Source organism: Ptychodera flava, chromosome 1, assembly GCF_041260155.1.
Source record: "Ptychodera flava strain L36383 chromosome 1, AS_Pfla_20210202, whole genome shotgun sequence".
Taxonomy (NCBI): domain Eukaryota; kingdom Metazoa; phylum Hemichordata; class Enteropneusta; family Ptychoderidae; genus Ptychodera; species Ptychodera flava.
The window spans coordinates 23657726-23679798 of NC_091928.1; the positions used below are offsets into that span (position 1 = coordinate 23657726).

Consider the following 22073-nt stretch of genomic DNA (forward strand, 5'->3'; position numbering starts at 1 on the left):
ACCAGTCTAGGCAACCAAAGTCAGGATTATGTAGCATGTTCAGGAAATGATGACAATATATTCTGTTTATTTTTACGTGCACAGCATGTTGGTCTTGAAGTCTATCTCCATCAACGTAATGTGTACACATATTTGCACACCATTGTTCATTTTAGAACCCAGCAGTCACAGAGAATACCGTAATGTTTTGTCTGATTCTATTGCAACATTGCTGAACTTGTTTGTTCTGTCTTTCATTACTCGAACAGGAGTAACTGGATGTCTGAAAGGGTGAAGTTTGATGAACTGAAAGCAACAATTGAAGACAGTTACAAGAAAGCCACTCAAAGAGCCAAAGATGCTGAGGTATGCTAATATCCTACCTACATACTTACTGCTCTAACAGTCAACTGCTGGTAATGGCAGATGTGCACAATGGCATAAAGCCTGGAAGACTTAACCCTTTGAGCACCAAAGTCAATTTTTGTCGCCTTTATAACATATATCCAAGTCAATTTTTTCAGAGTTTTGACAAAATTTGACAAAAACTTGAAAGGTGTTATCCTTTTGGTTCAAAATTATCACAAAAATTACAGAAAAATTCACAAAAACTGATAAAATGTTGAGCTAAAATTTTGGTTGGAAAAAATTACAGCACTCAAAGGGTTTAAGTGCCAGTAGCTGTACCTTTTGATGATTTATTTGGAAATTTTGTTTGTCAATGATGACTAGACTTACTTGTTCTTACTCCCCAAAGCAAGTCAAGATAAACAGTATTCAGCTTGTCAACTCGGCCTGTATGTGCGTAAACTGCATTGCTAATGTTGACAAGTGAATTCTGGTCCAGACTAGAATTCAAATGTGAATATAACGGTGCATTCTACACACGATGCTGTGTTGACAAGCTGGATAGTTTGTGTTTTGAGATGCTTTGTGAAGTAGACACAAGACAAGAGCTTGTAATTGATCTACAAAATAAAAATAGTGAAAAAGAATCCTCAAAACATACAGCTAGTTGCCCTTTAAATAATTAGTCATCAGAATTCCTAAGTATTTGAAAAAAATTTTGGAAATTCTGTCAACCAAGAAGCAGACACTTCATTCCAAATTTAGAATTCATGTATATCACACAGTAAAGGATATGTGAATGTGCTCTATATTGACAATGAACCATCTAAGATTTGCATATACAAGCAAACATAAGCATACCATGCATGTATTAATTTTGTCGCATGTCACTCAGGTATCAGATAGTGGTCAAGGGTAGTATGCGCCTTGAAAGTAAAAAACTTAAACTTTTGCTCAAACTTTCCTGAATGACACTCTCAACCATTCTTTTATAAATCAAGCCAAAAAATCTAGGGTCACTGTGCAGACTTTGGTATAGAGAGACAAATTACCTAAGATTTCCCAGTATTTGAAATTCAAAATGGCCGCCATCCCTGTATTAACCCTATGGGGAAAAATAAATTTTTAATTTTCAAAAAAACTAAGATTGTGAAAACTTTTTCTTTCACCAAAGCTTTAAAATGAGCCCAATAAGTGATAGATCAAAATAGAATTAATAAAATTTGAACGCCCGAATATCTGTCCCCGAGGTATGTTTTGCCTTAAGACTCCAGTATTTGCAGTAAGGTAATTATTTCCTCAAGCTAATGCTTGGTGTTGGGTCCTGTGTTGCAATACCAATAATGTACACTGTACCAATTGTATTATATGGATGTCTACCCACCAGATAATGGTACTCGAGTTGCAATTAAAAGCTGATTGTGAACCTTATGAAGTGAAACAAAAGGAATCTGAATATTACCACAGCATTTCAATACCATGGCAGAGAGTGAGGCGCAGAATCTACATCTATGCTTGTGCATTGAATGAATTTATCGGTATGATACAATTACATCTGCCTGATGATATCTTGGTGCATACATTGTCACTTCTACTACTAGGCTAAGGAGACTTTGTTATGTAACTGGCGGACACATTTCCAAGAGTATGTGCTGAAGCAAAGTGGTTTAACCCTTTCACCCCCAGTTCCCTGTATACAGGTCCAACTTTACCATAGAAAACAATGGATTTGGTGGTGATAGGGTTAAATACCGTATACCATGAAATGGTAAACTCAGCTCAGGTCAGCTCAGTCATGTCCTTGGAAAATAAGATGGTTCAATAATTGAGCTGAGTTGTTGCAATTTTGACTGTGATGCTTCAACACAGCGGGAGTTAATGAAGCATTCAAACTTCTATACACCTTAGCACAAAATACTCACAAAAAGGCAATCAAAACACTGAATACATGGCTCAACGTGGCCCCCCCTGAAAAATTTCAAAAATTTCCAAGACTGTCATGTTGGTGCATTTGAAGGATCTTGAAAGAAACTGTTCATGTGTGTGTTAATTATTTCAGGCCGTCCACTGTAGCCGGTATGAGTTTGGATGAAGTCAAACAACAGTGTAAAACACTGGCTGTTTTGTGGAAACAATTCTCAGAAGAAGTCCAAAACAAGATAGTTGAAATTAAAGTAAGTCTGTATTTGTCTCATGCACTTTGAAACACAGAAAATGATGAGTTGCATTGCTAACGTTTCCTTGTAGTTTTAAAATTTCCAAGCTATTTTGCTAGAAAACTTCAAAATTATTCATCAAACCAGAACGAATGCTACAATTTTTGATGAAAGTGATGAAAATATTGCTTTTTGTTCTCAAAATGTGCCTGTAATCAATGTGCCGCAATCAATTTACCAATTCTCTTCCTGTGTCAGTCACGATTAAATAGTTGAGCTGATGGATATCCCAACTGGAGGCGCTCAGATGGTAAGACTTACAATGAACGATGTGAACATGTTTTTTGTATACAGTACATTTGCAACATCTGCAAAGAGAGAATTGTAGATTTAGCAGGCTTTGAAAGAAGTCTGTTGTGCTCGTGCGAAAGAGGTGTCTGAACATCAGAGGTACTGTGAAACCGCTTTGCAAATTCAGCTCATAAAGGGACACTATTCTCACGAAACTCAAGTTATAGTTAGGTATCGTTATTATGAAAGTTAACTGTGAGAGCTCAGATTTTCGTTGTGTTTTGGCATTCAGAAGTATAATCCTTACATCCCCATTTCTGTGTAAGAGGTCCGCCATGCAATAGAAAACAATAGGGTTGCACTAATACCCGGTACTTAGGGTCAAAAGTTAAAATCCTCTTTTCCTAGGCTCAGTAGACAAACCATAGAAATAAATACCACTTTGGGAGAAGAAGAGTTATGTCAGAGGCAGGTACAGTGTATGTAAAGTGTGGCACAAACATGGGAATCTGTCATTTCCTCATATTGTTGTATAGTTTGTTCAACGGGCACCCTCTGAACTCCTGTTTTGGCTAACTATAGTTTTGTCGTTATATATTTTGACAATTTTGCGATATTCTTCCAGGGTTATCATGACGATAGGGTTGAAATGATCAACAAGGGCAGTTCCCTGTCATCGTTACCGACGGTTGAATTGCCAACGATGCCGGAACCACCAGCAGCTCTATTCCACAACCCAATGGTGAGTTGATCAATCATTTCTCTGACAAGATCAGAAAGATCATTTATGTCAGTGAGTGGAATTGTACCGTAAAACCCTATCAATTCAACAAGAAAAAATAATTACTATTTTAAATAGTTAAATTATTAGAAAATAAACAAAACCAAAATAATTTCAGTGGTCGAATTATTATGGATTTCAACTTTTTTGACAGTTCATAAGTTCATCTTGGATGATTGAAACATATAAAGGTGACTTTCCAGAAGTCTAGACTTAGACATTCTGTCCTGTACATAGTGTTGTTCTGTGTATTTTATCAAAAGTAAAATATTCAAAACAGCTTCTCATGATTGGTTGATTGAATTATTAGAGATTGAGAGAGTCCCAATTTCCATCTGTGGTCGAATTGAAAAGGGTAAAATAAAATTATGTTTTGAGAAAAAATAGGGTGGTCGAATTGATAGAGTGGTCGAATTAATAGGGTTTTTACGGTAGTTTCAGTTATTGCCCGTGGATGTCTTTCAAAAGTCCTCTTGTAATTTGATGTCATTTTCTTTCGGACTTGTAGTTTTCACCAGGATGAAAACTTCAAAGACTATGATATAATTCTAAAGTTGAAAATGTAATCTGTGGCTTGTTTTAGTACTTTCAGATTCTGATGTCATTCACGTTCTGTGTACCTTTGAAACTGGTCAGTTTTGATTAGAAAGGTGTAGAATTTTTTGGAATTTCAGACACCATCCTGAAAAACACAGCCAAAAGTTTTCATATAATTCTGCATGGTTTTAGAGATATAATGAGTTTATTACTGAAATATCACAAAGTATGCACAAGGACATTAACACAGTGTATTACCAAACAAGAAGGTTAGAGTGATATTTTCACAGTAACCTTATGATTATACACCTTACATCAAGACTGGTGTGTTGAATGTGCCAAGTAATGACAATATTCATGCAATCTACATTTCTTTTTTCCTGTGTCTTGCATAACTATGGATAACTATCTACCATGTGCTTTGGATAGCTTTTGCAAGTACAAGTTGAAAGCGTGAGAAAAAATCTGATTGTCATCCAATGGGTCCCTTGAAACAGTCCCAAAGTGAAGGGCAAGATGCATCCACAAAAGGCACTACATTTTGGGCCCCTTGAAACTGTCAATGTTACAACCTTGGTATTCTGAATGGCTTGTTTAACAAACATGAAATTCTGTTGGTCTTGATGGTAGATGCATAGTAATGCCATATAACCTCAGTAAGGGTTCTTCGTGTAATGCTTTCTATCTCTGGTATAACATATCATTGTAAATTTCAGTTGAAGAATCTCCGTGGAATGTCTGGGAATCCAGGGCCAGGCGCTATTTTTGGACGGTCGACACCAACATCTGTATCAACCCCTCCTGCCACACCTTCCCCAACACCGCAGCAGTCTGGAGCCTCCAACGGTGTTGACAGGGCAGCTGCAGTCCAACCAGTGCCAAAAGTGCCACAGAATATTCCTGCAGGAGCAAAAGTCGCAGCAGCAGTGGCAGGTGCTGCGTCAGAGCCAGCCGCGGTCGGTGGCTCCAGAGTTGCACCTCAGCTACAGCAGCAAAAGCCAACAGCAGCAGCAACTGGACAGCAGCAACAACCGCAGCCAGTGCCACCACAACAGCAACAGGAACAGCTCAACTCCCAGCAGCAACAGCAACAGCCGTTTCTCCACCCCCAGCAGCTACATCAACTTCAGCAAACTCAACAACAACTGCAGCAACGACACATGCAGCAAAAGCAGCAACATTTCCAGCAAATGCAGCAGCAACAACAACAACAACAACAGCAGCAGCAGCAGCGACAGCACATGCCGCAGGCACAGCAACAACCACAGCCGCAGCAACAGCCACAGACTCATCCACCGCCTAAAAACAGTTTTGAAAAAATCATGCTGAAATTATTGACAATGTACCCGCTGTATAACAAGTAAGTATGTCATCTTATTTCTCATTATTGACATGGGCAGTGTTTCACTTCCATCACATACCTTGTGTAAGACAAGAGTGAGTCAGTCCAATGGTTTATTGTCATAAACCACAATTGTTTTCTTGGGGCTAGTGTATATTGCAGTTCTTTTAAGGTAGAATGCACCTGGGGGACATATAGTCTGACTTTCAAACTGTACAACCTGATGCTGTACATCCATTTTTACTGTTTGGCCTATCACTTGTGTGGGCTCATTTGAAGCTCACTGAATAAAGAAAGGACACACTGGCTTATTTTTTGTGAAAATAGAAAATTTAATTTTTCCCATAGAGTTAACACAGGGTTGGAGGCCATTTGAGTTTCAAGGGTTGGTAAATATTTTCTAATTTGTTGTGTTGTAGAACTGATACTCATTCTTGATTTTGAGAGGGAATTATTTAAAGTTTCCTGAAAGAAAGTTTAAGTCTTTTTCAATTTCGAGGCATGTACTACATTACTCTGACTACCTAGTTGACGTTGACAGCATTCATGGGACATCCACCATCCCTCCATCATGGATGGATTGTGTTTAAATCCAGAGCTTTATGGGGACAATCATTAGCTGTGCCAGTTCTACTGTAAAGTACAAGATACAGGACCAGCTGGCCGTATTGCGGAACAACCAAGGGTTAAGGAACCAGTAGCCCTACTTTTTGATGAGTTTTTCACTATGTGTGTTTTCTGAGTTAATTGCAAATTTTTGTTCTACTCCCATAGCATTGTTGGAACACTGCTATATAGCCTGCCATCACAGTGTCTAAACGTGTAGAATGGCCTCTGATTGTTTACATTTGAATTCTAGTCCGGACCGGAATTTACTTGTCAACAATAACAATGTCTACACATGTACAGGCTGAGTTGACAAGCTGATTGATGTGTATTGCAAGAAACTGTACTTCATATTGAACACAAAAATAATGAAAAAAACATCAAAAAGTAGCAACTACTAACCTTTTAACCTTTGAACCCGGCTTGGACAGAAATGTCCGATGACATCGTAGAGTACCAGGGGGTCAGGGTGCCAAGGGTTAATGTATTTTGTCATGTATATCATGTCCCAATATCCGTTGGATGCTGTACATCCATTTTACAAGCTAGTAGGTCGAAAGCCATTTTTTTGAAATCAAACATGCAACAAAAGTCAAAAAAAATGTCAGATGACTCTGTATTGTTGAAACTTTGTCACGCCTAAACACAAAGACTAGACACAGCAGATCAACAATTAATTTATTTGTCCAGGCAGAACAGGGAGAGTATAGCTTTCTTGATTATCATAGGAATACACAGTTAACTCTATTGCTTTGCCTTTGCCTTTTCAAGGTTCCAGCTTACAAACTTCATCAAAGATGTGAGAAGCTCAAACAAGAACACACTCTCCGGTCTCTCATTGGACGAAATCATCCACAGGACGTCGGAACTGATCAAGAAAGATCAGCTTGCAAATCAAATGGCAATCGCACCAAGACTAACCATGCAGAAGCCAGCACACCCAGCTCCAAACCAAGTGCCTGTAAGTCTATTAACCCTTGGAGTGCTTAAGTCAATTTTTGCTATCATTATAAAATATATTTACCATTTTTTCCTGATTTTTTGCCATATGTTTGATCAAAAACTGTAGGAAATTAAAACTGATGTACATTTGGGTGAAAAATTGTTAAACAATAAAAAAGTTTGTATCAAATTTGGTAAAATTTTGCTCTAAAATATTGGCGGGAATATATACAGCACTCAAAGGGTTAACGTAGTAACTCGATCCCTATTTATTTGCCCTCAATTCCTTTCCGTTTGTCAAATACAGCTTCTTTGTACTACTCTGAAAGTTATATTGAAATATCCAGAATGAAACGCATCAACAAGCTTGTATGTGTGTGGTCCATGATGTAATTGTTTACATAGGAATTTTAAATTCAGCCAGGAAGCAAAGTGAACTGGAATACTTTTGTTTTACCGTATGAAAGAGGGGAAAACGTCAATCACTGTTATTTTGCTACCCGCCTGTTTAATTTCTTCTATGATTTTTTTTCTCTCTGAAAGCCTCCAATGCAAGGACCTGTTCAATCAGTGCCCGCCCAAAGGGTGGTCAAGCCAGTTCCTGTGCTTGCTCCACCACAAATAGACCAGCTAGCGTTCCACCGGGTATTGTGGTCAATACAGCCATGGGTGTGCCATCCAACGCGGTGCCTGGCAACGGTGTACCACAACCCAGTACAGTGCCAACGTCTGCAGCGGTCATCCAGCCTCCATTCAAGAAGGGCTTGCCACCTCAAGTTGTGCGCCCTCACTCACCCTACTTGCCAGAGCCCAGTTTGAGTAACATTGGTATTAGCCTGGACGATGAAGATCCCTGTGTGATTTGCCACGATGAGCTGACTCCCGGTGGTTTGTGTGTTTTAGAATGCAAGCATCGATTCCACACAGAGGTGAGTTGTTTTAATTAACCTGTTACATCAAAGACCTTCATATGCCTGTACCCTGGTAGTTCCTTCAACAGCACTTCTTTTGTAATGTTCATGCATTTCTGTTTAAGCAACATTTGAGATTCTTCTTTTACAAAATAAATTTACATACAAATGAATAAATAGGTAAGTGAATGAGTTAATTAGTAAATACAGCATTTTAGAGCAATGTATATTATGTAATGGACACTGACAGGGCATTGTACTACAAGGTGAAAATCAGAAAGCAAGAAGACAAGACTTAGTATGGCACTGTGAGAAGAAGAGTTTCAGATTTGTATTTATGATTGCTGTTACCGTTATACTGCCATGTGATTGGCTGTTACCATTTATAGTGCCTTGTGATTGGCTGTAACTGTTTATACTGCCATGTGATTGGTTGTCACCATTTATACTCCCACATGATCTACTGTTGCTGTTTATTCTGCCATGTGATCAACTGTTGGTGTATACTGCCGTGTGATTGGCTAATATCATTATACTGCCTCGTCATGCTCTGATACAGTTTATACTCTCTCATGATTGACTGTTGCTGTTTATACTGCCATTTGATTGGCTGTTACTATTTATATTGCCTCGTAATTGACTGTTGCTGTTTATACTGCCATTTGATTGGCTGTTACTACTTATATTGCCTCGTAATTGACTGTTGCTGTTTATACTGCCATTTGATTGGCTGTTACTACTTATATTGCCTTGTAATTGACTGTTGCTGTTTATACTGCCATTTGATTGGCTGTTACTACTTATATTGCCTCGTAATTGACTGTTGCTGTTTATACTGCCATTTGATTGGCTGTTACTACTTATATTGCCTTGTAATTGACTGTTGCTGTTTATACTGCCATTTGATTGGCTGTTACTACTTATATTGCCTTATAATTGACTGTTGCTGTTTATATTGCCGTGTGATCAACTGTTACTATTCATACCTCTCTCGTGATTGACTCTTAGCGTTTACAGTGCCGTATGATTTGCTGTTTATACTGCTATGTGATTGGCTATTTTCACTTTAACTTTGTCAGGTGTCTATGATTTTGTTGTGTGTGAAACACTGCCATGGTAACCATGTTAGGTCCCAGTGCAGGCTGGATTTGTAACACAGCCATATTGATTTCTCTGAAGGCAAAAACTAACTTTCCTGTTTTGCTTTCCACAGTGCATTCGTAAATGGATGAAAGAACAGAGTACATGCCCGACATGCCGTGTTCACATACTACTTCCGGAAGATTTCCCTAGTTTAATTCAAACGGGAATCAGGCAGAGACAATTTTAGCAAATCATTCCTGTTGTTTTCAAGTTATCTTCATTCATTTATCAAAATATTAGTGTTTACGTGAAATTGTTAAGTTTCATGTACATTTTAAGTTTAGTCGCGTTAGCACAATGGGTTAAACATGGAATTTGAATGGACCATGGTACAAACAAAACTATGTGCACAAAAGTGCACAGAAATACATGTATATCCATACGCAGTTTGTTTGTACCGCTGTTCACCGTAATCCTTTTTATTCTTGAGTCGAACAAAATTTATTCATTTCTTTTTTTTACAGTGTTTCATTGATAGCTAGTGTGAGTCCAAAAAATCTGTTTGTTTCTTTTCTCAAATCTTATCAATAACAAGCTGTGTCACTCAGTTTAAATGGTCTTCTAGCAGAACTATCATTTATCATTCTGGTGTAAAGCTATCTATATCTATTATATCAAAAACAATTCAAAAAAGTTGAAAAAAAAACTGTTTCATTTTGTGAAATACATACTGAAAAGATTTGGTAGTCCGAAGCATCAAGTAATAGTATGCATTTTCTTGAGGAGAGATGTTTTTGCAAATTGTTCAAGCCTTGAGTTATATCTGAATAATAAAAATTGCATGAAATAGAAGTTCACGTTCTACATACAAAAAAGATATATTTTCCATATATTCATAAAAATGTTGTAAGAATATTTGAAGTGTTTTTGTTGAGCCTGTTTCCTGTACAAGACTGAAATGTGTCACGCTGTCAAAGATATTCCGTCAATAATTCACTGCTTGAGTAACGTTGAAATAAGATAGCATGTCATCTGGCACTATTGATTGCCTGGGAGTCTGAATTTTATAGAGTTTGTGGCATTCAGTTGTAAATTGTGTGAAATTTTAAAAAAGAAAAAGAAAAACGTTTCAAGTTCTTGGATGAATTTCTTTCAAGTTTTTGCTGAGCTTTTATAGATCAAAGTTATGTACTGTGAGGCAGTGGTGGAACAAGGTACACAACTTCCTGTTCTTCTTCAACCAATCAAAATATCACAAATACTCAACGAATAATTCTACCCCATGGACAAACTTACTTTGTTTAGTATGAACTACTTTGTATTTTGTTATCAGGTTACCGATAAGTATTTTATTTGCTAGACTTGTTTTACAATGTTGTTACCTTGAAATGTACCTTTTGACGATTTATCTTATCACATACTTCGAAGAATGATCCCAAATATATTCATTTATTTTATTAATATTAATAAAACACGGTTAGGAGTTACATTTCCTCATGGAAGTCCTGTACTTGGAAAATATTTGAACACTATTTCTCATACAAGGAAGAGAACAATTGATGTCTCTTATTTGTAATGTGATTTGTTTATTTGTCACTGACAGAGGACAGTATTAATACTCATTTATCTTGTCATACTATAAACACCAACATGAACTGTATGCCTGATCACAATTCTAGAGTACTTCTCTAAATGTGACCGATTTCAAAATATTTTTGTCGGTATGTTTTGTGTTCTGTTCTTACACGATGACAAAAATGTAGTATCAGGCACAGTGCATGGTGTCCTTGATAAATATACATAGGGGTCAAGTGCGTCAGACATTATCAGGACATATTTTATCAGAAAGTTAGGGACATGTGATCGCCCTCTTGAAGAGATGAGTGCTTACATGGCCAAACATTCATGCAATGTGCATCAGTTCATGAATGCTATTTACCCTTTTTCCCACCATGGTTTGTCCCAAACCCATAGTTATCAATGAAGAGTGTGGACCTGCTCACTGGGAATGTGGGGTGAACAGCCTAAATTAGAGAAGCAGCAACTCAGACAGTCTTTATGGAACTTCTCAAAGTCCAGAAGCAGCAACTCAGATAATCAATGGAACTTCTTAAGTCCATCTTATGCTGCAGGAAGAAAATATTACAGAAAAAAATTGTTTTAACAAACTGTTCATTGTTCTCACTTTCTCGAAACAGACAAGCGCTAGTCTGTGGAACTTCAGAAAAAGTCCATCTTATACCAGATTTGCTAGAAGACATACTTTTACAAACTGAATAAAATATGTAAACATATTCAAGTATATTTTCCAACATTTTTATCACACATTTAACGTAACAAATCTTAGTCATCTTAGTCTTCAAATATTTCTCTGAAACTTTTGGTATGGGTATTATTACTTGTAGTTACCATCATATGCATTTTAGCCCAGCGTAAACATGTATGGTTCATAAAATTGTCATTTTCAAAATTGTATCAAATGAACGCTGCTGTGGTTAATGGTTAGCCAATCATTGATAGGCATTACTCAGTTCAATTACCTGAAACATATCTCAGTGCCAATAATGCCGACTTTTCAATGATTTTTTCATTATTTTTATTGTATATGTCAATTACAAGTTCTTACTCTACTCCCCAAAATCATTGAAATACCCGTTATTTAGCTCGTCAACGTAGCGTCTATGAATGTAAAATGCACTATTATCGATTACATTTGAATTCTAGTCCAGACCAGAATTCATTTTCAACAATAACAATGCAGTTTACACATGTACAGGCTTAGATGATAATATTACTGTATGTATCAAAATGCTTTTGAGAGTAGACCAAGAAATTACAGTTGGCATTCAAAACAAAATAGTGAGAAAATCATCAAAAGTTAGCATTACTGGCCCTGTAAAATACCTTCGTATCCTTTCATTTAGACTTGCATATTTTTTCCTGGAATATCTGAGCATTGATTTGTGTTTAATGATACAATTTCGCATTTCTCGAGTGATTTTTTTGCATTTGAAATCATCTCAAATTTTATGATAGGGTAGAATGCCCTAAGGGGACAGGGCTCAAGGGGTTTCAATTGTTTTGACTGTTACATTGCTATAAAGAAAATATTAAACTCATGATTGATGTGATGAAGAAAGACATGCCTTTGTTTATTTGGCAACGTTTTACTGAAAATGTGATTTTCATGATGTCGAGTTTGTGTAAATGAAGACTGTTTGCTTTTTGATTAAAGTTTTGACTTTCAGAATGAGTGATGTCTCAACCTTGTCATCATTTTAGTCAGATCATTCGCTCGTTTATTTTCTCCGGTCATCCCAGAATGCAACAGTACAAATGGGCCATGGACTGGATGATGATGATGATGATGATGATGATGATATGGCAGGCTGTGTAAGGCTGGCCATCTGTATTTATATTGTACCACAGTGCAGTGCATTCACTGCAACACATTCTCCGTGGAGGGGTTGCGTTTGTAATGTTCAAGCCCAAAGCGTTTAACCTGACCTTTTCATGACCCCTCCGCCGCCATGCATCCTTGCATGACCTTTAGATCCACGTGTTTGTTTATTACCCATCCATCAGAGTGACTGAAAACTACATCACCGTATTCAATAAATGCAACAATTTGCCCTAATATCTTATTTGAAGCAAAATTTTAGGTATTCTCACAGCAGATTGTTAAAAAAAGCCGAATACGTGGACGATCAGAGAAAGGTTTCACTGAAATAGACTAATGATTAACTCAGTGTAATTAGACAGAACAGACTGGACAGCGCGAGTTGACAGCAATGTCAAGTTAGCTCCAGACCCATTCAGTGATGTTGCAAGTATTGCAGCGTATCAGTTTGATGTCACGGTGGCTGACGGGGCTCACGCAAAAAGAAAAATGCAAAAATGAATATAAGAAAAGGATGGTCATTGTCTCTGTAAACAAACGTTAACAAACGTTTGAAAAACAAAATGTCCATTCAAGGATCACACCAATTTAAATTTAACTGCCTATGGTACAAAGTTGAAACCAATTCACCCCGAACGACCTCTCTGCCGCGTAGGTCTACAAGTTGACGAGAATGACGCCCCATTGTCGTCATTCTAGATGTTGTTGCAAACTTACTGACAGTGTAAACAACAAACATTCCAACTTCAGTGGAGAGCCTTATTTTGATCACCTTGGCATACTTCAACGACCCAAACTATGCTTCACTGTACCAAAGCCACTCTGGTAAGACGTACTTGACTACACTGTGCCGGGTGGATTCTGCTGTATAACTTCTGAGGCACATCCACAGAACAACTCCCAGCCATGCAGGCAGAGCTAGCATCTGACTATGCCAACAGCCAATATATCCCTTATTCTTGTATTGCCTTTTAAAGTAAAGTTTTACTCGAAGAAGCAAGTCACAATTTGATGTGCACGAATGTTTTAAATATGACCAGCGACAAATCCAGCACTTTTCAAGTAAACACCAGATTCCCGGGATCCTGTCAACAATATTGTGTGTATTAACCTTGACGAACAAAGTCTAACAATTGACGACGACGTTGGTTTACGGACTGGAGCAAGATGTACAATCAGAATAAGATAAACTGCGATATCAGTGGTACCCGAGCAAGATTTCTGATTTTCAAACTTTTTTTGGAAGTACGGCAGAGGGGGTTGAGCTTGACCGACAGATTTCGGTAATGGGATATTTGGAACAAAGTTTCATGCCATTATCTTTAGCCTCCAGATAGGCGCAACGACTCATCATGACCTTGACATTATCACGTCAAGGTCGAGACTGCCAAAGCCTGCATTTTCATTCATTTGGTATATAGTATGCGAGTCGACAGTGAAATACTTCAACTGTAAAATGATTTGCTTAAACTTTCCTGAATGAAACGTTCAACCATTCTCTCACCAAATCAACTGTATAATCAGGGATCAGCGTGCGAGAAGTTCGGGACAACAAAAACAAATATCCTAATATTGACCGGTATTTAAAATTCAAAACGGCCGCCACCAACAAATAAAAACAAAATTTTCGATTTTTGAAAAAATAAGACGGTAAACATTTTTCTCGCTCCAAGAGATTTGACGTGAGTTCCAACAAGTGGTAAATCAGAAAAGTGTTAAAAAATATGAGAGTCAGAATATTTGTCCCTGGGGCGCATTCTACGTTAAGGATCATACAACTTCAAAAATTAATACTCATTACTTATTTTCTCCCATCCACTTTTCAAAGGTTTTGGAGAAATATTAATTTTTGTCGTTCACTTTTTAAATACCACAATTGTTTTCCTTTATTAAAATTGCTAAATCTCCCCGCATAATCCGCTCTTGTTGCAGTTTTGCACTGTACAGTTTCCTAAACACAGCGAAACAGTTGCTGGCAAAATGCGCTTTCACTATCCAGGTGAGAGCAAAGATTAATTATATCAACCTGTTCAATAAGAAAAGAATATCACCGAGAATATGTCGACATCATAGTTTGTGAATGATTCCTAGATAAGTGGAAAAGGCAACTTCACGTTTTCGAGAACGTAAAATACGGTACACGATCGCCTTCGCTCAAATACTGCTATTTACATCATCGCCGCGCGGTGTGCAGTGACAGCAACACGAATCCAATCATGTCGAAGATTGGCATTTTGAGCATTTATGTGCGAAAACAAATACTTTTCCTCCACGCTGTTTTTCGATACTTTTATAAAAAGGGAATGTTCAACAGAAGTAGCTTCTTCAAACTTCTGTAAATGAAGTCAAGCTGTTGATCTCAGTTAGTGAAAAAATATATCAGTGCGCCACTGAGAAATGGATAATTCAGTGATTTTTTTCAAATGGGTTCGAACTCGTAACGTCAAACGTGATGTAACAGTCTAGGAGGACAGTCTTAGTGTATTAAAATTAAAGGCCCATTAACTGTATCTTTTTGGCAATTTTTCCGATGGTTTGAAGTGCAACCCATGTAAAATGCTCAGAGAAGAGGGACTAGAGAAGGTGATTCAACAGCTATAATTTTCGACTTGCACGTCACGGTCACATATGGCCTCCGCAAGCCACCACAAAAGCTCGGAAAAATCGACCGAGTAAATCGCCAGGGATGCAGATAGATACATCTAATGGGGCTTTAAAGCGCTAAATTATGTTTTTGTTAACACATTTTTCAGTTGTTTATTTTGGAAGAAACAAACACGCCAATGTAAAGCACTGCAAACAACTCGTCCGGCATGCAGGTCAGCTGCGGGGCACGCTCAACCACCTGACGCCAGTGACGAAGTGGCATGATGTCATTATCTATAAATATCACTGCAACGTCACGGCACCATTGTGGCAGGTCATGTGACGGAACACCGCGTGATAATGGGGGCGTATAAATAGGAGTATAGACTTCCGAAATCTGCACAGTCGATCGAAAGTCTGCAGTCCAATTCACCTTACTGCTCAAAAACAGCAGAAAACTTGACAACAGAAAATGAGTTACCCACATTTACGAAGGGAAGAGCGGCACCACCGACAGGTAAGCCTTAAATTTAGTGAAAGTATTCCGCCGCGTAGGATAATTGGCTTTATCGGGGGCTCTTTATGTTTCCTCAACTACTTGTTGATATACATGACTTAGTTTTCCTCTCATAGGAGAAACTGCACATTTTATTATGCGTGGTTGTTGAACACAATCACAGTTTACATTTGCGACCGAAGGTCACTATTGCCCTAGTCTTTCAAATGATCCTACTTAACCTTCAAAAGAGAATCTGCGTTACATCGTGACTTATTTGTCTTTTTTTCACTTGCACAATTTCAGCAGCATTGCCCAGAACTAAACACTGCCTACCTAATACGATGGGACAGTGTATCTTCTCAGCACACACGTCATCTGCGAAACTGAAATTAATTCACGTCTTTGTCTAAACCTCCATATGAATTGTCAACATGAGAGCGAATCTAACACATGACCCGTGGTTCTCCTATGAAATCCCAGACCCCCATGCTTAGCCTCAAACAGCAACTGAACAGTTTAAATTTGGCGAAATTTAAACAGGAGTTTAAAGTTTATCACCAGCATTTTGACATATCTGTGTTTGCGACTTCCTTTCGTCGTCTATGTCATATCGCTATATAGTATGCAGTTGACGACATTCTATGCAAACGACGATAGAATGTTTATGCTCAATGTTAACCAAAAGATTATTTCAGCAATCTGTAAACTGTAACATATGGGCTACTAAAACTGGCTTTCTTTACAAAACCGGACCAGGGTAGTTTCAGTAACGTGGTCAGCTGCCGCCCGCGACGTCAGCCTGTCTCGCTCACGTGACCAAAAAAAAAAGATTCGCAGGGCTTACATCATTTCAACATGCCACAAAGCCTATCACAAACGTTGATAAATACTGTCACTTGCACTTTTTAACTTATTTGGAATACAAGCTTCGAGACGATTACCGAATTCTGTCGCACAGGTTATCGTTCAGAAAGCATTATTTCACCGTACTCATCTACGCAGAGTCGTTGATAAACACTGTACTCTACATGCCTCGGGGACAGACGTTCAGATTCTAGAATTTTCATGACACTTTGCTAGTCTGCTGGTTGTAGAGACTAATTTTGAAGCTCCTGGAATAAATCATCGTCTTGTTTTCTTTCAATATCGAAAATTCAACTTTTCCAAAAGAGTTAACGCACAGGGAAATTGGCCATTTTGAACTTCAAGTATCAAATTTTAGGCAATCTGTTTCTCTGGAGTGTACCAAAATTTTCACAGTGATCTCTGACTTTGCAATTGACTTAGAATGAGAATGGTTTGAAGTTTTCTTGGGATAAGTTGAAGCGAAAATTAAAGCTATTGAGTACCGAGCCACGCACTACCCTAACGTCTTCTGCTCAGCGGGGTCATTGACGTTTCTCTGAGGTCACGCTTTCTAATAAGCCTTCAGAGAAGTATGTACCCACACATGAACCTGACTCATCCAACTTGAAAGGAGCGGTCAAGAAGCTACAATGAGAGCAAAACCAGTTGACCAGTTGCAAGAAGTGCATTTTCCCGGGATAAAATATATCTTTATACTATGACGAAATCATGACTCGATAGCTGTATGATATCACTGTATTTCATTTCTTACTTACTAGCTATTATGGACAGTTACATGCCAGCGGGATGTACAACATTTTAATGTCGACCGAGATAAGAGCTTCCTTTTACCACGACGAAATGACAAATCAATAAATGTGACGAACGAATTCCGCTGACACTTTTGTAGAATTACGCGATTGGAACTAATTTGGGAGAATGGATTTTCATTATTTTCGAATTTCTCAAAATGTTTGAGGTGCCTTATAACTGAATGTTGCAAATTAGTTCCAATCGTGTTAATTACAGCTGTATACCCGGGGGGGCATAGGAAGGGTGTACATATATTGTTTACCGCGGTTTTGACCCCTTCTTCACCTCATGTGACTTTTGACCTAATAAATATTGACAAAATGTCGCCGTTTAATTCAGGTTTTTGTCTTTAGCACGATTTTGGCCCATCTTTTACAGAAAATGAAGAGTTTTGACGCCAGTATTTGGCCCAGAATATAGACTTTTGATCCCAAATTTATTAGCTGTTCCTTCTTTCTAGAGTAAACCTGTACCCAGTTCGGGAGATAAGTACCCCCTCGCCGGGAGGGGCTGTGTCGAAATAGTCTGTGAGTAAAACAGGACACTAAAGTGAAACAAAATGACAGATCCCTAGAAAGGACAATATATGTCACTGAGATCGGCGATGTAACAATGAGCTTTGACGGTTTTTTTTCGATGACTGGTCGTCACGAGTCAGGCCAAATTCATTGACCCTGAAAGAAGAACATAGGCTATCTCTGTCAAACGAAAAAAATCGACCTGCATGACCAGATATTCCATCTGTTAAATTGTCATGATTGATGTGTGCAAATATTGACAAGTTAGCCGAGGTTAAACATAGTTGATAAGAAGCGACTGTCGTACGCTTCTGATCGAAACTTAGTTTGAAGATCTCCTTCATTCCTGATAGAATAGTCATGTCAATGGAATGACAGGAAGTCAAAAACACTGAACTGGGTATGATAAGGCGAATTCTAGGTTATGGTGCCCCATAGAGTCGTGAGTAGACGTAGCATATTCTGTCCTAGTTTAGAATACTATGACGGGTACAACACAACCAGAACATACAGGCATTAGAAGAGATTCAGAGAAAGGCAACTAAGTGTATACTTCATTATCATAACCTTGATTACAAAGATCTGCTTTCACAATATTCGCAATAACTGCAATCTGCCATCTCTGTTTACACACACAGGCTGAACACAGGGCAGAGAGGAAAGAAGCTCGCTTCACGCACGCGCAGTCAACCAAGCTCTACACGGCAACATTGTGAAAGCGGCGTCATTAGAGGTAAGCCGAGAACAGCCATATCATACAGGCCACATTATGTTCAGTAGAATTTGTCGGGTTTGTTTTTTGCTTCTTGACACTCAATGGCTAAATGTACAGGATAGACTGACAGCTGTATGGGCCGAACTACACTCAGTACCTGTTCAGATATACTTCGAGATTAACGGAATTTTGCGAGTGCGTTTTAACTGTAAACTGGATGTAAAGTGAAAGATATTCGAGATGTCCTCAAAATCAGGTGTTTATTATGCAAGCAAGGAATGATTGACGAGATGAAACATCATAAACATGTGTCCTTTCACAATGGAGGTTATCTCTGGTCATCACATGGACCAGTCATTGCATTATTTCGCTTTTTACTGTTTCAAAGTGTTCGTGTCATAACAATGATTGCACTAGTTGTGGTTCTTACATTTTTATTCACATGTTTCTACACTCACCAGATTAAGAATCACAACACAAATTTGTGCCAATTTATTCGCGATGATCCAAACTTTCGATAATTCCTCGCATGTGCCGAGTTAGTAATGTGCTAGTCTATGAAATAACCATTCTCTCTCTAATACCAAGATATCTTTACTGTCCATGCATATCTAGTTACAGTTCAATTTTCTGTTTTGTTTGTCTATTTATAAGTCAACGCAACCAGTTATGTATTCCCTTTGATATCTTACAACACAAACTCCATTTGAGTGATTTGTACAAGACAGAATCTAATTGAGTTGCTTGTATTTCACACATTAAATTTCCAGATCGATTTTCAGCTCAATTCTTTCACTCCGGACTCCTTCTTATCATCGTCTGCTTTCAATATTTTCCAGGCTCGTTCGCAAGCCGCGGGAAACAGGGCTGACGCACATCACGCCAGAGCTGACCAGGCCCATTTCGCAAGGGCGCACCACCCTCCCCCACCCGTACATGTGCACCATCACCCCCATCCTCACCCTCATCCCCACCACCACCACCATCATCCGCCACCGCCTCAAGTGACGGTCGTTCACCACGTAAGTACCGAACTGCCGCCGTGCATTCAATTTGTTGACCCTTTTGTTGATGGGGGCTGATCACATACGTGACTTTCGTATTGCATTTATTTGTGCTCAATGTCATGGACTTCTGTCGAAGGATACCAACATCCCCAAAATGGTACCGCACTGTTAGATTTAGAGTACGCGTACGGTTGATGGTCAGTAACTTGTCCAAAGGGATCTCAGACCATTGAGAATAAGTACAAAACTGACTCAATTTCCTTACCGTCGTTCACTCACTCAAAAACATTTGCTATATTTTTCTCAAACTCTGGTCTCTCAATTTCGTTACAGCACCCACCTCCCCCACCCCAGGCAGCATATCCACCAGCAGCCAGTTATCCACACAACCCAGGTAAATATTATGTCGAAAAATTCACGTTTCATGTGCCTTGCAGCCATGAAGTACTAGTAACTCCTGAAAAAAATCAATGACGAGTCTGAAACCGGGCGTAATTTCGGCGTCCTTTTCTCCTTTTGCATTTTTTCCATCGTGTCTTAAAGAGACACATGTATATGTCAGGATTTATAAGGAGTGGTCATGTCCCATTTGCTTTGGATTGAAATAAATTTCGCTGTTTTACGCACGTGATGACTGTGGTAGACAAGCCAGAGCTTTTCTTAGTCGACGATATCATAGTTTTCCTCATCATGATGGTTTAACAAACAGTATTTTACAGTACTCGATATCTAACATTCAGACAAAACTTTATTGACACATGAAAACGACGTCACCTGCACATTTTGATATCATATAACGTTGACGCTATCAATCAACATTGTAACAGTGTTTGACTTACTCTTTCAATCTTTCCCTTTTCAGCTTATCCGTATCCACACTGAGGCAAGACAAGACTGGCTGTATTCACCATAACGAATTTGAGGGCCAATTATATTGAGCGTAACGTCTTGACATGTCATGAACACCAATTACAAACCGACGATTCCAGATCCTACAGAAAGACCATAAATAACAATAATGCTATGTACTCGTCGAAACTGATCACACGGGCGCTTCCAAATAGTTCACCTTTAGTAGTTGCACACTGATTGGTCGATGGTACCTTCTTAATTAAATATAAGCCAATGGAAAGTACTGTTACGTCCAGGAACTCTCAACACAAGCGGCAGAATCTGAACTCACTCTGACCTCTCGTTAACATGTTCATGACAACTGTTGATTTGATTTTTCACAACAAGGTGTTGCAGGTATTACTACACACAGTAAAACCCGCTGCACTCTCCGGTCTGGTATTACAGATACTGTATGTTTCATATGACAGTTGAGTTTAGGAGAAACTTTTATATCACAAACTAATAGTAAACAATCATGAAGTTCAAAGATAGACATTTTACGGATTAATCTATATTTTCTACTCTCAAAAATATTTGGTAACTGTATAGTTGCATGTGTTTCAGAGATGTTAAGTTGATTGAGACATGTATTTACTCTTGAGGCTGGTATAAGTGGCAATAAAATAAACTTCCTGTGGGATAGTTAACACATGAAATTTATGATTTCCTTGCATCGATACTTTTGCGCTCTCTATAGTTGGGTGCTGGAAACTTAGCATTGTACGTCTGAGCACTTGATTTCCAAATTGCCCAGGCAAAAAAAATCACACACAACAACGTAGACTTGTTTTAAAATGTTCCAAAAAGCACGTTAATAAAAAAAATATTTGCAAAACAGAAATGATGAAAAGATCACCGTGATCGAGTAAAGGGACGTGGTGTGCCATCATTATAGAGTTTGTGGAAACCCGTCTGATTGTGCATTACAGAGTTTTCTAATGGCAATCAAGGTAGCAGTCAACGATTGCAGTGATTTAGTGTACTTATTACAGCTCACAGTCTCCTCTCGGAGAACAATCAACGAGGATGTCGGGACACAGAAACAGAGTTGTGGCTCAAAGTCTTCAAGATAACTTCGTTTATTCCTTTTACATGATGTTGCATGCTACCAGTTGTTGTTCAGTCTTCCCACGTATGCGAAAACATACCTCTTATGGAGTTGTTATTGGCATTCAACGATAATGTAACCTCGTCATATCATACTCTGTACATTTGGATGTCATGCGTGATCAAAACCTCGCTTCAACGTCAATATCATTACCATTTTTTGATTTTGTTTGTGAGTTCTTGATTTATTGGTCCGACAAGGCGAAAGATAGTAAGCGTACGTATTACGTCATAATTGCACAGCTGACGTCAAAGTGAATGTACTCCGTAACAATCGTATCGTCTCGAAAGTGAAGGGTTAAACTTCCGCTTTAAAGACCGGTGTGGACTTAATCCAAAAATCTAGCACCATATATTATTTTATGTAACGATTGCAATTTCAAAGGAGAGCAAAAGACAGAAACACCTCATAATCTTCTTAACACCATAGTTAATCCCGATCCCGGGCCTTTTCGAGCCGGTTAATAATTACTAAGGAAACTTTCAACCACTCTCTTGCTAAATGAATAAAAATCAGGCTTCACAGTGTAGAATTTGGTACCAGAGAAATAAATTACCCAATATTTACCAATGTCGAAATTCAAAATGGCCGACTTTCGTCCAGTCCTAACTTTCTGGGGAAAAATTAAATTCGAATTTTATGAAAATATGATTCTAAATTCCATTTACTCCAAGACCTAAAATTGAACCCCATAATTGATAGATCGGAAAG

The 22073-nt window shown here is 38.4% G+C and overlaps 2 protein-coding genes and 1 long non-coding RNA gene across 4 annotated transcripts in view; all 3 read left to right on the plus strand.

The window, feature by feature from the left end:
* The window catches only part of LOC139133338 (E3 ubiquitin-protein ligase TTC3-like), a 70861-nt gene extending 68913 nt beyond the window's left edge, over nucleotides 1–1948 (plus strand). The window contains exons 31-32 of the mRNA XM_070699887.1: nucleotides 249–345; nucleotides 1715–1948. Of these exons, the coding sequence (XP_070555988.1) occupies nucleotides 249–345; nucleotides 1715–1933 (316 nt within the window). The 3' untranslated portion in view covers nucleotides 1934–1948. The remainder of the gene's footprint in view (nucleotides 1–248; nucleotides 346–1714) is intronic.
* A 409-nt stretch (nucleotides 1949–2357) lies between these two features.
* On the plus strand, nucleotides 2358–12229 carry LOC139133347 (bromodomain-containing protein DDB_G0280777-like). Of its 2 annotated transcripts, none has more exons than XM_070699900.1 (6): nucleotides 2358–2501; nucleotides 3400–3516; nucleotides 4809–5452; nucleotides 6812–7001; nucleotides 7526–7911; nucleotides 9107–12229. In XM_070699900.1, exons 1-5 carry the CDS (start codon nucleotides 2406–2408, stop codon nucleotides 7799–7801), a joined length of 1323 nt encoding a protein of 440 aa, XP_070556001.1. In that variant the 5' UTR covers nucleotides 2358–2405; the 3' UTR covers nucleotides 7802–7911; nucleotides 9107–12229. The 2 variants fall into 2 exon arrangements, with proteins under 2 accessions (XP_070556001.1, XP_070556008.1); XM_070699907.1 differs by lacking the exon at nucleotides 2358–2501 and adding an exon at nucleotides 2846–3161 and having other exon boundaries at nucleotides 3230–3516.
* Nucleotides 12230–15286: 3057 nt separating this feature from the next.
* Nucleotides 15287–20910, plus strand: LOC139133359 (uncharacterized). The gene is made up of 5 exons (XR_011552575.1): nucleotides 15287–15479; nucleotides 18277–18371; nucleotides 19193–19375; nucleotides 19694–19754; nucleotides 20223–20910. It is a non-coding gene; the product is annotated as an uncharacterized lncRNA (long non-coding RNA).
* The last annotated feature ends 1163 nt before the right edge of the window (nucleotides 20911–22073 follow it).